At 43.7% G+C, this 17,376-nt stretch overlaps 1 protein-coding gene across 1 annotated transcript; it reads right to left on the reverse strand.

The window, feature by feature from the left end:
- Positions 1–153: 153 nt before the first annotated feature.
- Positions 154–14,052, reverse strand: rev1 (REV1 DNA directed polymerase). The gene is made up of 22 exons (XM_071919715.2): positions 13,821–14,052; positions 12,775–12,850; positions 11,960–12,092; positions 10,227–10,395; positions 9,529–10,098; positions 7,014–7,873; positions 6,496–6,594; positions 6,267–6,383; positions 6,009–6,135; positions 5,771–5,899; positions 5,509–5,663; positions 5,289–5,408; positions 4,948–5,168; positions 4,643–4,815; positions 4,299–4,528; positions 4,008–4,198; positions 3,616–3,918; positions 3,184–3,283; positions 2,857–3,062; positions 2,562–2,712; positions 2,345–2,447; positions 154–2,172 (listed from the first exon to the last, which is right to left on the reverse strand). The coding sequence occupies exons 2-22, from the start codon at positions 12,838–12,840 to the stop codon at positions 2,061–2,063; spliced, it is 4,335 nt and encodes a 1,444-aa protein (XP_071775816.1). The 5' UTR covers positions 12,841–12,850; positions 13,821–14,052; the 3' UTR covers positions 154–2,060.
- Between the last annotated feature and the right edge of the window lie 3,324 nt (positions 14,053–17,376).

The following is a 17,376-nucleotide window of genomic DNA, read 5'->3' on the forward strand; positions in this document are numbered from 1 at the left end:
CTTTTGGACCATAGGTAAGTTACCATCTTTTTTCCTTGAAAACGTAGTCAGAGTGATACTCATTATCAGCATCCTCTCAATCGACCACACTACCAGGTGAACCTTATTTTTTTACGGTCTACGGGTGGGAAAAGTGACGACGGCTTTTAGCTGTTAAAGCAGAGTTTACAGTTTATTATCAAGATTTAGAAAACATACAAACAATGTCACAGCTTCAGGTCTTCAGGCACAGGCCAGTTTTGAGAAGACGGACTGACCAATTATAACTCCTGGCCATTCCCTTCAGAAAAGATATGGCAGGTGAAGAGAAGCAAGTTCTTGAAAGTGAATGGAGACTTATGTGGTTTGAATTACATTCATTTCACCAGGATTAAAAAATGCTATACACTGATTGATCAGGTTTCCATACATGGTTATCATTTTGAACAACCTTTTCACCCACATAGATAAGTGTCTCTATGAGACACTGATGAGGTCACAAGAAAATCAGTCTGTTGCCTCTGTTCTGAGTACTTGGCTTTCTCTCCTCATCACCACTCATTAATGTTAACTTTATAGGAAAGACAATGATGTAGCCATTAGCCATACTGCTGTCTCCTCAGCTTCATTTACACAGGGACAGAAGATGGGTTACATAGAGTTATAAATCAGATCCTCTGTTCCTAAGTAAATCAAGCCTTATTTCCATATTAGGATTTATGAGACAGGTAACAAGGTTGGAAAGACACTAGAATACTGAGATCCATTCCAGACACAAAGGTTGTATGAAGTGTTACATGTCAAATGAGGGGGCATCCCACTTGTTAGTGAAAAATGAAATGCATAGGCTACTCATTGATTGCCATAACCCCTCCCAACCACCTCACAAATCAGAGTGCTACTGAGAAATCAACAGCTAACCTAATAAGTGCTTTGGCCAGCTTCTAATTTCCATGTTTGAACACTTAAAAACGATTAAAGAGTGAAAAGATTTAGAATTAAAGACAGTTACTAAGAATACACTACTTGTAAACAATACAAGAGATAAACCCTCTACATACACTTTTTCTTTTAAAACTTTTAACAAGGATCTTTGAAAACATTATTTACATGCTATAACAACAAAGTTTGGCACTTTTTTGCAGAAGATACAGGGGAAAAAAACATATGCAGCAGGCTATATTTTGTCTGCTTTTCGGTGACATGGCAGTGGCAGATACTTCACAGGCCAATACTAGTAGTATGGAGAGAGACAAACATTGATGAAAAATTAGAATAGGAATTAATTCCCATTTCTGGGTCTCATAATTCTGTTGTATGAGTGGTGGTACAAAGCCCAGTGATTCCAAAATGCATTTAAACATCAATGACTGTGTTAATTATTGTAATTATTTTCAAACTAGAGTGAGTTCACATAAAAAATACAAAAAATAAAAAGAATTCAACCTCATGATTTGTCTGTCTTACAGATCATTCCAACCTGGGGAGCACAAGGGGGAAACCAACTGCCATCTCAAAGGGAAATGCCCACCAGGCCAAGGGAGACATTTAAGCTGACAAAGCCTTATTAGAAATGGTTAAGCACTGTCAGCACAAATGTTGCATGTATGTCAAATTTCACATAAGTTCAAAAAGGAGTACATCATTTTTGTAACAATTGGATTTGAATAATTACAATTTTTGCAATGTTGATATGATGATTCTCACTGTTCTGGGCTTTGATGAGTGGGGCACGTACAGAAGAAAGTTTCCAGCCCTTCCCAGTTTGCGTTACTTGTCCCTTGGTGAGAAAGTACAGTGAATGATGTAAATACTGATGAAGTGCTGTCCTTGCTCTTATATCACCGTCAGAGTCTCACTCCTGGGAAGCAACTGTGAACCTCCTAGCAAATGCTCTGTGGTGTCACAGTTCAGAAGGAAGTTCGGCTGTGATCCCTGTATAACACACAACTCCTTCCACTGATGCACCAAAAATGTTATTTAGATGTCATAATTTCATTGGCAGGTGACCTGGTGATAGCAGCAGAACAAAACGTGGTGATGTAATGGATAAAGACAGCGAGAACAGGACCCCTCCTCTTTTATGTTATCTTCAGGGTGCTACCGTAAGCTTGCTGCACCACCACCTGCACGTTGTCTAGGATGAAGTCAAAAGCCATGCTCCACACAGACTCCACCGACTGCTGCATAAGCCTGCAGAGATAGGTGAGATTAATATGCATCATAAGGCACAAAGGGAGGACAAAAATATCACAAAATTGTATGCAGAGTGTATCTTATACCAAAGAGATCTTCATGCACAACCACCAGCGGAAGGAGGAAGGGGAATGGACAGACATAGCTTGGTAGACTGTAATGTATGTACCTTTTCATATATTTTATGATCAAATCCAGCTTTTCCAGGTCTTTATCTTCAATCAGATCAGTGCAGTACTTCACCACTTGTAGGATATCCTCCTCCATGGGTTCTGAGAGGAAGTGAGAAGTGCTTAAAAATCTATTTCGCAACCTCACAAACTACAGATAAATCTCAGACAACTGCATGTGCCTACATTATGACGGAGCTGTTCCTCACTCTATACCTGATATGGTGGTGACCCATTCCCGGAGGAGTGTTCTGATGTCGGTCAGGTCGCAGGCTCCAGCCAGTGCCGGAGCGGGGCGGGGAATGAACTTCAACAGAGGCTCTGGGATGTCTTGTTTTGAGGACGATGTGGAGGGACCGTTTTCAGTCTGGGGAGGAGGAACAGATGCAAGCCGAAGAGGTTACACTTTAGTCAAGTTCCATGCTGCCATAAACAGCGAATCTACACATAATGCCACCATACGACAATAACCTTCACTGAAACCCAGGTGAGAAACTGATGATAGGCTCACCTTCAATCCGTTGATCATTTCTCTCGATTTTATAGAGGGTGGAAGGGTTTTGGCTGGGCTGTTTCCTGTGTGACGCCTCTTCAGAGGGGAAGGTCCTTTCTTAGCAGGACTCACTGCATTCTTCCTCTTGTAGCGCCGCTTCACCCGACCAATGCCAACTCCAACTCCTGACTGTTTCAGCTGCAATAGGGGATTCCTTTGCTCCACTGCAGAGGAATAGAGAAAAAATGAGGAAATAAAGAGAAAATGCATAAAGAGCACAATGCTGCTAATTCCTTTCCAACCTACATAGACCCTACTTTTCAACTCACTGGCCTTGGAACTTACATATTTTTCCCTGGGGCTGGACATTCTCCATGCGGTTATAGGCAGACCGCAGTTCTTCCTGGAGCTCTTTGGGAAGAGCAGCAAACACATCCGGATCAACCTACAGTCAGAGAGCCGAGAGATTAAGTGAAGTACAACACCCAGTCATCAACAATAAAAAAAAAAAAAAAATCACTTTATATGCTTGGCAGCAGTGCAGGCAAGCCATCTAGATTTGCATTTATGGGGTGAGAAAGATTTTGTTGAAGTCAGTGTTGAACTGTGCATGTCTGAATGTTGAGTGTGATAGTAAGCTTCAGGGCCCAGCTGATAGCCCTGTTTGATTAGTGTGGCTCTCAAGTAATGACTGACTGACTGACTGAATACTTGCATTACATGCATTAGATGCTAAGAAATGCATAAGGTGTGAATTTTGTTTGTGCAGAACAGTACCTGTGAGAAGTCGGGCAGTTCCAGTACGATGCCCGTTGAACCTGTCTGGCCTGGCTGGTTTGGAATCTGTAGTACCAAGGTGCCAACAGGCGGAACGTACAGTGGAGGACCAGAAGCAGTAGGGGGAGGAGGAGGGGAGGTTGGACGAGAGTGAGGTGAGGAGGGCTTCAAAAGTGGAGCAGAGGGCTGTGGGCTGGGGGAATGGCGCAAGGGGTTACTGGGTCTCCCTTCTTGATGAGTCCACGACTGCTCCACCTGCTCTCTCAGCTCTGCAGGCAAGGCCTCCAATACAGAACGATCCACCTTGGCAATCATACAAAACAATCTGTTACAAAAAACATTTTGTTGCCCGGTTCTTGTCTATCAAACATTAATATCCATAAAGTCCCTACCTGTGAAGGGGAGGGGATTTCGATACTGAAGTTGAGACGTGTTCGAGTGTGTTTTGGCGTTTGTCTGGAAGCTGGTTGTTGGTCCTTGCTTGTCCCCGGGACCGGCTCGGCAGGGGACAGGGCATGGGAAGACGAGCGTGAGGATGGGGCTGTGGTAGAGGAAGTCTTTTCCTGATTTGAGGTGTCGGCAGCTGTAACATTGATGTTGGATTCTATTTGAATCTATACATATAATCTCCATCTATGACTATAAGTCAAAGTCAAAAATACACAGAAAGACTATGTACAAACCTCTGTTTTTGGATCGGGCAGTGAATCCCTGGCCTAGCAACATGTCTTTGATGGAGCGTGTCCGGGAGCCTGTGGAGTCCTGGGGGGCAGTGTGATTTCCCTCAAGAAGCTGCACCTGGATGCCCACTCCCCTCAGGTCCTGAACCTGCAGCTTCATGGCATGTAACAGCTTGATGACCGCAGAGGCAATCAGCTGACCACTGTCGGTGGACTGAGCCAACATCACAGTCCTGACGGAAGAGGCAGGAACAGACGAGTCAACAGAGTGACCACAGCATGGAGACAGAATGGCATAAATAGTTAATGATTTATCAAGTATGGGGATGACATAGTCTCTCTCTCACCTGGCTATGTTGTCACATATGCCATGACCGCCGTATTTAGCTGACTCCACTGGCGCTCCTGCCTTACGAACCATGACCTTAAGGGTCACTCTGCGGCCCCGCAGCCCTGCCTCCTGGAGACGCTTCTGCACCTCCATGGACAGGTTGGTCAGGAAACACTCTGCCTCATCAACCTGGTCAGAGTGATGAGACCAGAGGGTTAGAGGGAGATGGAAAGGGAAATGCAAGAAGAATGAGAGAGAAGAGAGAGGGAGGAATGGAGAATAATGAAAAAACCCCAAAGTCATTTAGAGAGTAGGTCTAACCCCAGTGAAGCGGATGTTGTAATTCATCTCAGCTGAGACAGACTTCCTCTCCTTCTCATAGCGGACCGGCCGGTCATCCAGGCCCCTGCAGAAGCGGAAGAGTGTCTGTCCGGTGCGGGGTCCAAACCCCTTCTGCAGCTGAGACAGAGACACCTGTTGGAGGTCCCCACATGACCTCACTCCCATAGCAGCCAGCTTGCGGCCCATAACGGGCCCTACACCTAGAGCAGAGAGAAATTACGTTAATTAATACAACTACTGTATTTACTCAAATATCTACCTTGAGAAAATTGAATGACTGTAGATTTATGAGCACGACCAGCAGGTGGTGCTGTATCTACCTGGTAAGCTAGTCACAGACAAGTCCCTGATAAAATCATCCACTTCCTCGGACCTCAGGAGGTACTGCCCATCTGGCTTGGCCTTACGGGTCGCCAGCCGAGCCAACAGGATGTTGGACCCTGAACAGGTGAAAGGTCAGATTGCATTTAGAACACAATAACACTGCCATGATCTATTTTACCAACAGAGGCTAAAGTATAACATAAGAGATGCACTCACCCATGCCCACTGAAGCAGAGCATCCCGTTTTCTCTTTGATGTCTGCTCTGATGGCGTTGGCCAGATCTTCTGGGCTGATGCCCAACTCTGACAGCAGAGCAGAGCCATCTATCAACACTTCATCACAGCTGAGCGCCTCGATGTCATGGGTATAACTGCAAAGAAAAAGTAATGGAAGAGAGGGTTTGTATTATGTTATTTTGCAGACAGAGATGCAAGTGAGAGGAAGACCCGCTGAATTGATAAGAGTTTCTTTTCTTACCTGGCCAGGATGTCATACATGGTGAGAGCCACCTCTTTGTAGGCCTCAAAATCATACGGGACAGACTGCAGCGAGGGACACAACTGTTTTGCCTTGCCAAAGAACATCCCGTTCCTCACCCCCGCCTGCCTGAGAGACACAGCCAACCTGCTATTAACACTCCTAGTAGATACAAATATTTAAGTGTTTAAAATCAACAAGATGCATGTTAGTGTGCATGTGTGTGTGTCTGTCCTACCTAGCCTCGTAACTGCAGGAAGCAATCTCTGCCATTGAGAGTGCAGTAGTATCCTGGTCTACTCCATTGGCATGGGAGACAGGACTCTCTGGTGAAGGAGTTCCCTCTAGGTCCTCATCTTTCCTCTCTGACACGCAGAACAAGGGGTACATTCAGTAAAGCAAATTACTGTTAAGTAATACTTAAAAAGGAATTACACTGGCCCAGGCCTGTATAAGTAAAAGTCAGAGGTCAGCACTCTCCGTGTGAAAGGCTCACCTGGCTGACCGCGAGTGTATTTCCTCTGGTAGTATTGCTGCTCCAGTTGAGGATTGGCCCCAGGTCTCAATGCCACTCGACCCGGCCCACGGTTACTGGTCACAGCCACAGGCTTCCCTGCAAGAAGACCAGAAAGGGGGACTCCTTTAGCTTTTAACAGCTTTGGCTGGATGCATATGAGTCTATTCTGTCTGTGTGTGTCAATTTACATAGACAAAAAGTGCCTTGCCTTTGAGCTCTGGTCGATGTCTGATCCCCACAGACACAAAGAAACAGTCCATGTCCACATGTAGAATACAAGACTTAACACTCACTGGTGCCGACGTACCTGACCCACACATACAAATACATACGAGAACATCAGTTGTGAGTGATCCAAAACACAAAAGACATGAATACAGCGTCTAACAATCCCACATGCATGTCTACATGCCCAGACATCCAAGTAAAACTTGGCTACTCCAATAAATCTCATGTTCTCACAAAGACATTTTTGGCAGTTAACAGGAAGGGGCTAGACAATGGGACTACACTAATCTATCTCCGCTTTGGTGATTTCGGTTGAGAAACAGATACTCTCCAACCGTTTGTTGACTGATCATAATTTGGAAATGGAACACATCCTTCCTATCATAATCTTGAGCTGTTAGTTTGCTTATAGACCTTATAACTGCTGATTTGCCTTTTAAAGACAATGCACCTTATTTTAACAGCAAATAACAAACAAAGTGACCATTTCTTTTCTACCTTGACTGTCTGTAGAGCGCTGGGCCACACACTTCCTCAGTCGATCTTTCCCAGGAAAGGTGGCACCCCCCACTGTTCGCCGTCTGCTATGCAGTTCGTTGACATACTCAGAAAAACCAGTCCTCCACGTGGAGATTTGGTGATAACGCGAGTGAGAGTAGAACTCAGAGATTATACCACCTGTCTGCGCCAGCAGCTGTGCTGAAGACTTAGATGATGAGTTCTTGTTAGCGGGAGGATCAGGCGGACAGGTGCTGGATGATAACAGGTTTGTTTTTGGTGAGTCGGGGTCAGATGAAAAGGCATTGTGGTGACTTCCGTTCAGTCGAACAGGAGAGTGTGAAAGGGAGTGGAACGCAGGGGGAGGATGAGTCTTTTCAGGAATTGAATCTAACTGACAGGGCTGCTGGGGCTGTGGTGGGAGTGGATGGGATTCTGTGGCTGCTATGGCCTCCTGGTAGGTGGGTGGTGGGGGTTTGGGTCTTTGTTCATTGGCTGCTTGTGAGCTGGGTCGGTATGGAGAGACAGGGGATTGGTTGGGCTGCCTTGGAGGGCTGTGGGGAAAATCGTAGGGGTCAGGTTTCGTCTGGTGTTGTACTGGGGGACTCGTAGCTTTATTCTCTGGGCTCTTAAGTCTGCAATGGGGCAGGTCCTTGTCTATGGGGGGTTGATCCGTAATAGGGGACAAGTCCTCAAGCGTTAAGGCACCATTAACAGGGTGAGTGTGTCCGTTGGTCAGGGGTGCCTCCTTCACCCCCTGCGGGGCTCTGACAAGACAAGGATCTTCACTGCCCCACTCTTGCGCTCCATTCATTTTTGAATGGCTCATCAAGTCCAATGAGGTCTGCAATGATCCATTTCTGTAAGACAGAGAGACGACTGCTTAGTGTCTTGATATTAACAGGGCTTAAAGCAAAAAAACATTCTGAGCCTGAACTGTTCCTGACTGATTTGGTGGTGGGAGCACAGTCAGCACACTACACTTATTTCTCCATTTCTCTATAAAACTAGTCCAATAACAAGAACAACGAAAACAATTGACACATTTCTGTGCTGAATGAATGAATATTCAACACACAGCATTATTAATCTATAAACCTAGTGCAATAAGGATAACTGTGGAGCCCCCCAGGGGGGCTCACCTGGTACAAAAAAAAAAATGATGCGGAAATCAGTGGGCACGGTTTTCTTACAATTTACTCTTAAACCGTGCCCACGGATTAGTAACCCATGCGCACAGATTTGTAATATCTACGTTGATAACATCAAAGAGGGACTTTTAGGCCTATATACAGTGAGCCAGAGCCATTACACACAGCTTGGCATACATATAGTGAGCTGTAATAGCCATTAGGCACCTAGACCATATGTGAACCATAACCATTGATTAATCACATCAGTAGGTCTAATTTATGATCCGATGTGTGTTTTGGTGACAATATGAAACCCATTTACTCCCTATAAAACATGCTTGTAGAAAAAGCATGTTAATGAAATTTTATATGCAACTCTGTGGGTCGCTGTGGTGTCCCTGTTTGACGTTATCAACATATTACAAATCCGTGTGCACGGTCTACTAATCCGCGGGCACTGTTTAGGACTCCGTGCGCACTGATTACTAATTCGAGGGCACAGTTTACTATTCCGTGTGCATGGAGCCGTGCGCGGTTTACCAATCGGTGCCCGTATGGATTTCCACATCAATTATTTTTTTCTTACCAGGTGACCCCTGGGGAGCTCTGTAGAGAACAGCCAAAGCAATGCCACATTTTTATGCTGAATGACGATTGTAAATTGTGAAAGACAGATCACGTTCAGGTCTGTCATTGCTGCTGGAGCGGCAGCTGTAACTGTCGCTCCCGGCAATGTGGTCAGATATCGGAGTGCGCGCATAGCGGCGTTGTGTCTGAGATTTACCTCATGTGGAAAGAGCACTTTCTTTCTGCTGGTTGAGCACACAGTGCAGAACAAACACCCGGTTCCCTTAATTTGTCGCACCAAGTGTCAAACGGTTTCCCGTCTCCACCCGTTTATTCAATCCATACCTATCGCCGTTTGTTTTTTACTCCTGTTTCAGTGACGCATGTATCTTCACCAACTTTCATAAACTTCGTTTCCATATTTCAGCTGTGCTACGGAATCGGTGCTACATTGTAATAGAAAGTAGCTTGCTGTTCATTGGATAAAAAAAAAAAAAACTTGCTCGCATTCCATTGGTAAATGTAAAATATTGCTTTGCTTCGCTGAATATGATTGGATAAAACGCATCATAAACAAAAACCCATGTGGAGTGAGTTGTTTTTTTTTTGTCAAAAATAGTTTGTGAATCTAAAACGTCCATATGCCGGAAATCCGGCACCTGGCTGGAGGTCTTTAAGCCCTGTATTAATGTAACAAATGTTCCTGGTGTAAAGTTACAATAATGTGTGCAAAAACTATTAAGTTAAAGGTAAAAAAAAAAAAAACACAAAAAAATCAAACAACAGAACATCCCCCCAAAACTTTACATACTTACAATTTTACTTCCAGTTCCCTGTAGCTACTCTGGAGGGGGCTGCAGGACAAGCTGGTCTGAGGTTGTGGGTGGTTAAGTGTCCGGTGCTGGAGACTGGGATGAGGTGGCATGGGACTAGACTGTGAGGAGTTTTGCTGATGCGCGTCAGTGCTTGGGTTGGAGAGAGGATGTGTGTGTGGGCTGTAGTGCCTGGGCTCTGTATTGAGGTGCCTGTGTTGAGGGCCTGGGTGGATGGATGCTAAGTGGCTTGGCTGGGGGTTGATGAAGCGAGCTGGGGGGCTGTGTTGGATGGACTGAGGGTGGAAGTTGCCTGGGTGTAGTTGATTGTGGCTGGTGCTAGAGATGGAGTTATTATGGCGGCTGGATAAGGACGGCTCATGGTTGAGGACAGTGCGATGAATACTGCCTTGTGGAGGTTGAAGGTTTTGATGGAGGCTTGGCTGCAGCAGCCCATGGCTCGGCCCTGCGGTCTCCTGGGCCTGGCGCAGATTCACACTAGGGAAGCTTAGGCCTTTCTGTTTAGCATACAGTTGGTAGTGCAGGTAGGACAGGAGACGCCCAGCCTTGATGCTGTTTTAAACAAATGACATCAAGGTAAGTCATTTGAAGCTAATTTTGTACAATAAAACTGATATAAAGAATACAACAAGTGCACACGCACATACACTCAGACACAACTCAACTGCCAATGAACTAACCTTTCAGTGATCCACTCTGGCCGGACGACCTTCTCCCCTTTGAGCTCTTGAATTTTGCTGTTGGGCAAATTATTGGCAATGATGTGGGTGGTCTTGGAGCGAGAGTAGTAGACATGGAATTGGCCTCCATGCAGCATCATCAGTCTGCGTAGCTCATCTGCATTAGGATCTGCTCACAAACAAACAACAGGCCAAGGGATCACAAACAGGCAGAACCTGAAAACGTTGTCCCCGCATCTCTGTCCTTCATAGATTAACCAACGAGGTGGAACTTCATACTGAAGCTGAGCATCAAGACTTTTCATATGGTAGGGTATAGGGTAGTACTGTCATCTTTCCCCAAAACAGTGTCTCAACAAAATCATTACCATGATATATTTTTTTTCAAATTCCTTCAAAAATTCTGTAGTTGAAAAATAATGCATTGATTTGGACATCAATGGCTTTTTTTTGTTGTTAATACAATGCATGCAGAGCGGTGCCTTGTGCCATTCAAGTTGAGTGCTACATCAACATGTCATACAGCCAGCAAATCAACAGCCTCATGAAAGTATCATTGCACAAACTCCTGAAAGTCATGTTTAGAAAACATGCTACAATGACTGGGAGACACAAGCTGCTTTCCAGATGCAGTTTGCCAATAAAAGCATTCCACTGTGCAATACTCAAACAATGCACTCTCATTAAACACAATGGTGCTGCACAAACATGGAAAAATTGGCCAGCTATGCTTCTATTTATTGAGAAATACTCAAATATTTTCATCTTATATGATTGTTATTCAGCGGCAATCACACTGGAAAACTGACTATGCAAGAGGGCCTGAGGCGGCGTCAATGAGGGGGACATGAATTACAATACTGAATGATTTTCTATCACTGAACATCTGCTGGCAATTCAAAATGAATGATAAAATACAAGTGACTGACAGCTCTGAAAAAATAAGTCAAATTGGAAATGAGTCTTTTTAAGGACTTCTTAAGACTCTTGACTTCCTTCAGTGACCATTAACAAGATCATACATAGCTATGTAAAGCATTATATTCAGGTTCCCAACAGCGAGTATTTTTGATTTCATATATCAAAGGTGGAATAATTATTTCAGGTTGTCAGATGAGGGGAGACAAGGAGGGCTAAAATAAGAAAGCAAATACAACTCAACAAGCATACAGAATTTTTTTCCCCCTCATGCTCCTCTGGGATATTCTTACATATCCAATCTATCGTTCATACAGATGACAGGGAGGAGCTGAGGAAATAGGGAGGGGAACAAGAAGAGCGCCAAGCTAGAGTTGTGTAAAAACATGTAGAAAATGTCAGAGTGACAAATGTGTTGGAAAATTGACTGCTACAAGTCTGAGAAAGAGTGAGAATTGAAATCAGCAGAAGAAAGAAGTACAGAACTTGCACCAATGTGCAGTTCAAGTCATGACAGCGTTAACTGTGGCTCATGTCTGCAGCTGTACCTTATATGAACCCTCCCAATTATGCAGCTCTCCTGCTCCCTCCCTCCCTCTCGCTCTCACACAACAGTCATCTCAGTTCATGCTTCACAGTCACAAATCCACTCAGTCTCGCAGACATTTAATTCCTGTTGTCATTAAAGAAACTTAAGGACCACTTAAATGTTAAGAAAAGTCAGGAGGTTATAGGAAAGTACAGGATTGAGTTAAGTTGTTGAATGTTTTGCCTTTATAGGCTAAATTAGATAGATGGATGTAGTATAGTGTTACCTGTGTATCCATTCACATAGATGGCCACTCCACTGAAAATGTTGGAGCACGCCCCTTCCTTCTGTTTTTCTCTGGGGGCGTCAAGTTTAAACTGCTCATCCAGCTTAGAGACCTTGGCAGCCATGTAGCCGCCCTACGGACAAAAAAAGGACAGAAATGAAGATGGTGAATGACACTTAGCAGAAAATTTGCAACAACCATGACACTGCAGTAGGACAAAGTGGATAGATAATTTGGGGATTTTGCAGAGTCAGCAGTGAGTCACATTCAGCTTTGAGCTGTATAAATAATGTCACATCCAAGCACAGCTTTGCAAGCCAGTGCTAGAAGCTAATAAATTACTGTTTTGATTACAATTTATAATCCAACATACACAGTAGGCTGTGTGCAATACTTGTCACAGTTGTGCTGAAGTTTTGTCTGGCCATCTACCCTTACTAATTAGACAGCTAGTGAACTGCTTTCAGCTCTTGGCTGGCTACGATGAGGAGAGAGCAGGAGGGGGAAGAGAATAGGATGGTCCACTTCCAGTTGGCCAGTAGGGATCTGTGAGGGGCACTATGCAGGAGAGATTTGTTTTTACTCAATGGAACCTTGCCACCAATAGATCTCTCTTTTTCACTCTCAACACTGTATTATAACGTACCATTTATCTGCCCATCTAGGTACCTAAAAGTTATCCAGCTGAAAGTGATATAGCCTATATACTGTATTTCTTGTTGTGGGTGGGAGTGGGGTCAATTTCCATTAAATGGGATAATTCCTGTCACAAACAGGGTGCTCTGAGAGCTGGTTATGAGATGACAGATACTCACCCTACTTGACCAACCATTGTCATCATTGGCATTGGCTCTCTTCTTTGTCCACCCATCTCGACTCATACTGAGCCACCTGAAAGCAAAGGAGGAGCCATTCATAAACTAAGTGACTCAAACACACAAACTCAAAGCTGGGCTCAAGACCCTGAAACCAGACTGCAGGTAGTTTAGTAAAACCAGACCACTGAACTTACTTCATGGATTACTTACAAACATATTTAAAGGGGAAACGGATTTTGAATGTGAAATTATAATGGACACAAATAGCTTCCCATACATCTTAAAATAATGGTGGTTGTAGCTCGGTGATAATAGCACTGTTCATATTACAATGTATACATTTATTTCATTAATCAACTGATTAATGAAGAAAAGCAATCCAAAAGTAACTGAAAGTAATCTGATTACATCATTAGGTTTTACCGAAGTCAACAAAACCACTGAGTTCAGTAACGTGGGTGCTGTTGTGTTGCACGCTAGGTGCAAGCCAAACGACACCGACGAGCAGTGTCACTTCTAACGTTACTTGTGACTGACATGTTATTATGTCTGTTTTATTTATGCAATTATTTATTTTTGTCGTGCAACGTTAGCTCAACATAAAGATTATACCATTATTTACATGCGTTCGTGAATTGGTCTCACAAACCCCGTCCAAGGGCAAGCCTGGGCAAGTCTTCTGGTACTGACAGGTAGGTTATAAGCCACATGTGCCACTTTGTTTAAGCTAACATGTAAGCAGCTAACTGTTAGCTGTCTAGCGTAGCTAACCTAAACGGTAGTTTATCATGCGTGTCGCAGCGCCACGACACGAGTAACACTATGTCAGTTCAAGCAAGTAAAAATACGACTCTCTCCGAGTGCAATTACACGTTGCCTGCACTCGCTGAAAATAGCTTGCATAACGTTAATTGCCCAAACAATGAATTAGGTTAGGTGCATGGTTGTGCATATAAACAGAGGTGTAGCCTAACGTTAGTCACGTCTGTAAACAAACAACGATTCAAAGTGTCGGTTCCCCAACGGAAGTCACTTGCTTTTACCTTTTATCCTCTCAAACGGGGCTGGTGGCCACAGACTTCTGCAGATAGCCTACAAGCCGAAACGTCGTGCACGCTGATCAGACGAGGCAAGACCAAAGCGAAACGAACAGTTAGCTCGACTTCTCAACCTTGACTTTATTCGCCTAGGAACACCTTCTGATGGACTGAGGCCCCCCCTTATTTTGTCATACTGCCATGCCGCGTCTCTTCAACATTTTTCCTCACCCTCCCAGTCCCTTTGCTCTCCATTTCTAACCGCCTGATCCCTTTGCTTTTCCCTTCCCCGAGCCAGTGTCAAGAAAGCCACAATAAGAATTCCGGTCAGAAATTTCAAAATAAAATAATTGTTGACGAATATTCGTTGCGACGTACTTATCACAAAGAACCAAGGTGAAAATAAAGAATCAGTGATGAATTTGTTCTAAAGGTAAATAAAATTGCTGTGTTTTTTTTTGTTTTGTTTTTTACAGCACATAGCTATATGGGCCTGTGCAAGATAACATATAGATGGCTGCCACAAAAACAGAAAAAGCCCATTTTCAGCTGTAACCGTGGCACATTTACACCTAAAGGCTACAGTCCGGGCACTCCAGTATCAAGTGTCAAGTCAGCCAGAAGTATGTATTCGTGTGTTTTTGTGGTTAGGCCATCAGATATGACCTGGCTTCTATCCTTAAATAACCTCTCCATACTATGCACCAACAATGTACATTTTCTGCTTTAATTTTGAAGACAAAATTGCTAAACTTCCGGTATTGTCCTGGCTTTCCCTGTCTTGCTTGACGCAGCTCAGCCCCGGCTCCTCCTCTTGTTTAGCTCGGTTTGAAGCTATGGGCTTGAAGTTGTGTTGTAATGCTGCCACCGTGTGGAGAGCCAAGTGCGTGTCAGCTGAACTATTTTAGTGTGGCTCATGAAGGCTGGGTTCAATTTTGATCCATTTAATGGCATAATCATAACCTACCTGTCATTTTGCAGATATGAGTGAACTGTTCGTGGCAACTGTTTGCTATTGTCTTGTTTGAATTGTTTGTTATCACATTCTGACACCCGTTCATCACTGAAAAATGTCTCCGTGACTGAATTAAAACAAGAGAGCTTATGGCACTGTGCGTGTGTATGTGTGTGTGTGTGTGTGTGTGTGTGTGTGTGTGTGTGTGTGTGTGTGGCTTCCTCTGCAATAATGCGCTCACACGGCTTGCTTTCCTGCTGTAGACAGCCAATCAAATAGTCTAGGATTTTTTTCTATTCTCGTTTGTGTGCCGTCTGGCTCTTGGCACAGTTGTCCTCAGAAAACCTGGCACATGCATTTACGGATCAGAGCCGGCCGTGACGCAGAGGCGCGGGCATGTGCAGAATAATCAGAGAGGCTGTGAACATGGTGGCACACTGTAACAATGAGTGGCACACCAAACCTTTTTCATTTTTTTGTTGATAATAACATATATACTCTCAAGAAAAAAAAAGGTGCAGGGTTTTATCTTTTATCACTGAGGCTGCACCTTGGTGACAAAATGCATGTTAGCTGAGCTGTTTTGGATTCAATTTTGATCCGTTACATCCTTTTTTCTATAGGATAATCCTTTAGCACAAAAAGGAATGTCAGCTGAATAACAAATCAGCATCAGAAAGGCACAAAAAAAAGTACAGCCACTGACACCAAGTAGACCTTTTTTCCTGACACTGGCTTGTTGTGACCGTGTCTGTTTTGAAGTGATTTGAAATGTGGGCAATGTCATCCCGACTTATGTCTCCTTTCCTGAGAGATCAATAAAGGCAGGTAAATTGGGCAAATTCTTTATATTCTACGAGGACATGAAGAAATCGATTGATGCACGGGACTGTCCCATTTAAATAGATCATGGCTAATTTAAACGTATCCATGCGTAAAATTGCGATACCCGAGCCATAAGGACAGCAGAGTCAAATTGTCTGTCAGAACAATCTAGGTCAGAACAGAATTATCTGCAAACGAAAAAAAAAACTTATTGTCTAGTCTGGCGCTGGACTAGTTTACAATGGGATATTATTGATCCGAGGCTTGTCGTGTCCCGAAGAGCCTCCTTATTGGCTGTTCTCTTTAACTGTTGCTATGGTAGCAGACAGCGGATGCTGAGGCTTCATGCGTGGATTCTCTATTGGTGCAGCAGGAAGTAGTCTACTGTGATGGAGAATCAGAAAGCGTGATGTGTGAGAGAGATGGGTCTCTGTAGAACTGGCCTGACTAATGAGTCTGACTCTCTCTCTCGCCCTGTGTGTGTGTGTGAGAGAGAGAGCTAGAGGGAGAGAGAGAGAGAGAGAGAGAGAGAGAGAGAGAGAGAGAGAGAGAGAGAGAGAGAGAGAGAGAAAGAAAGAGATAACTTACAGGATCCTCTTCCTTTCCAAGAGGACGGTGAGCAATTAATATAACAAATAAAATTCCACCACGCCAACAAAGATGTAGTCAACTATTAAAATAACAAAGATGTAGAGTGGTGCGATATTCAATTAGGTGCCCAGGGGCCTCTCAGAGTTATTGATTAATTGGACATTGCGCCTTCATCCATTGTAAACCTAAAGCTGAATCTATGCCAGCTGTTCTTCAGCATGTTGGCCATCCCTTATGGTGCTGTTAGGAGGGGTATTGTTAATATTTGCAGCTAACACTTCCCCATGCGCAGCAATATGGCAGCCATTGAAAAACCTGGCCCAACTCTCTTTGTCATTGGCTCATTAGCTGTTGAAGGCAGCTGTGTTGGAATGCTCTGAATCTGAGTAGAAACAAAATTTTAAATTCAAATCGCCCACCCGTATTATGATGGAGAAGGCAAGCAAGTGAGCCTAAGATGATGTGACACTGGAAAATTGTGTTCCTTATATGCTGGCTTACACATGTTTCTATCTTTGTTTCAGTTGTACAATGACATTTAACCATTTGTCACCTAATTCTGTTTTTGGCAACTTTGTAGTTAATTTCATTTCCTTAATATTTCGTCCATCACATTGACTAAGCTACAATCTTCAGCAGGTAGGTTACTTCTTCTCAAGTTGATTTCATGGAGTCTTGCAATGTTGTAGGCATAGGCTGGCCTGTTTACAGGTGCTGATGCTGTCCATGTTATACTGTTGTTTCCATAAGGAGTATTGCAATGCAAAGGTGGTGTAAATCTTTCATGATAACCTAACCATCTACAAGAGATGTTGAAGATGTACTGCTGTAATATTAGGCTATTTTGTCGTTTTCAACTTCGGGAAGAAGGATATTGCAATTCAAATGTGGTGCAGAGAGCAAGGTTGGTGGCTGGTGTTGGGGAAGAAGGGAATTATCTGTGCTTTATCTTAATAATAAAGAAAGGGATTCAAAATAATGTAAATATCAGTATCAAAGAATAGATATGTTACTTGTGTCACTCGTGCTGTAAAGGACTATCCCTTCATTTTGGGACGAGTCTCTTCCTAGTGTCAAACCCACAAGTTCTGCATTGGTCAGCATGACAGAAAGCTGCACCACCAATCAAGTTACACATTCAAAAGCACACTCTTGAATTAGACAAAGGAGAAGAAATTTACTAGAGGACTT

Source organism: Centroberyx gerrardi, chromosome 10 (assembly GCF_048128805.1).
Source record: "Centroberyx gerrardi isolate f3 chromosome 10, fCenGer3.hap1.cur.20231027, whole genome shotgun sequence".
In the NCBI taxonomy this organism is placed as follows: domain Eukaryota; kingdom Metazoa; phylum Chordata; class Actinopteri; order Beryciformes; family Berycidae; genus Centroberyx; species Centroberyx gerrardi.

Bases quoted from the DNA above. Each gene is read 5' to 3' on its own strand.
- rev1 (XM_071919715.2), bottom strand. From the start codon at position 12,840: ATGAGTCGAGATGGGTGGACAAAGAAGAGAGCCAATGCCAATGATGAC. The intron at 7,874-9,528 runs GTAAGTATGTAA...TCTGTCTTACAG, and splicing joins AGGGAACTGGAAGTAAAATT to AAATGGATCATTGCAGACCT. The intron at 3,919-4,007 runs GTAGGGACTTTA...ATGATTGCCAAG, and splicing joins AAATCCCCTCCCCTTCACAG to GTGGATCGTTCTGTATTGGA.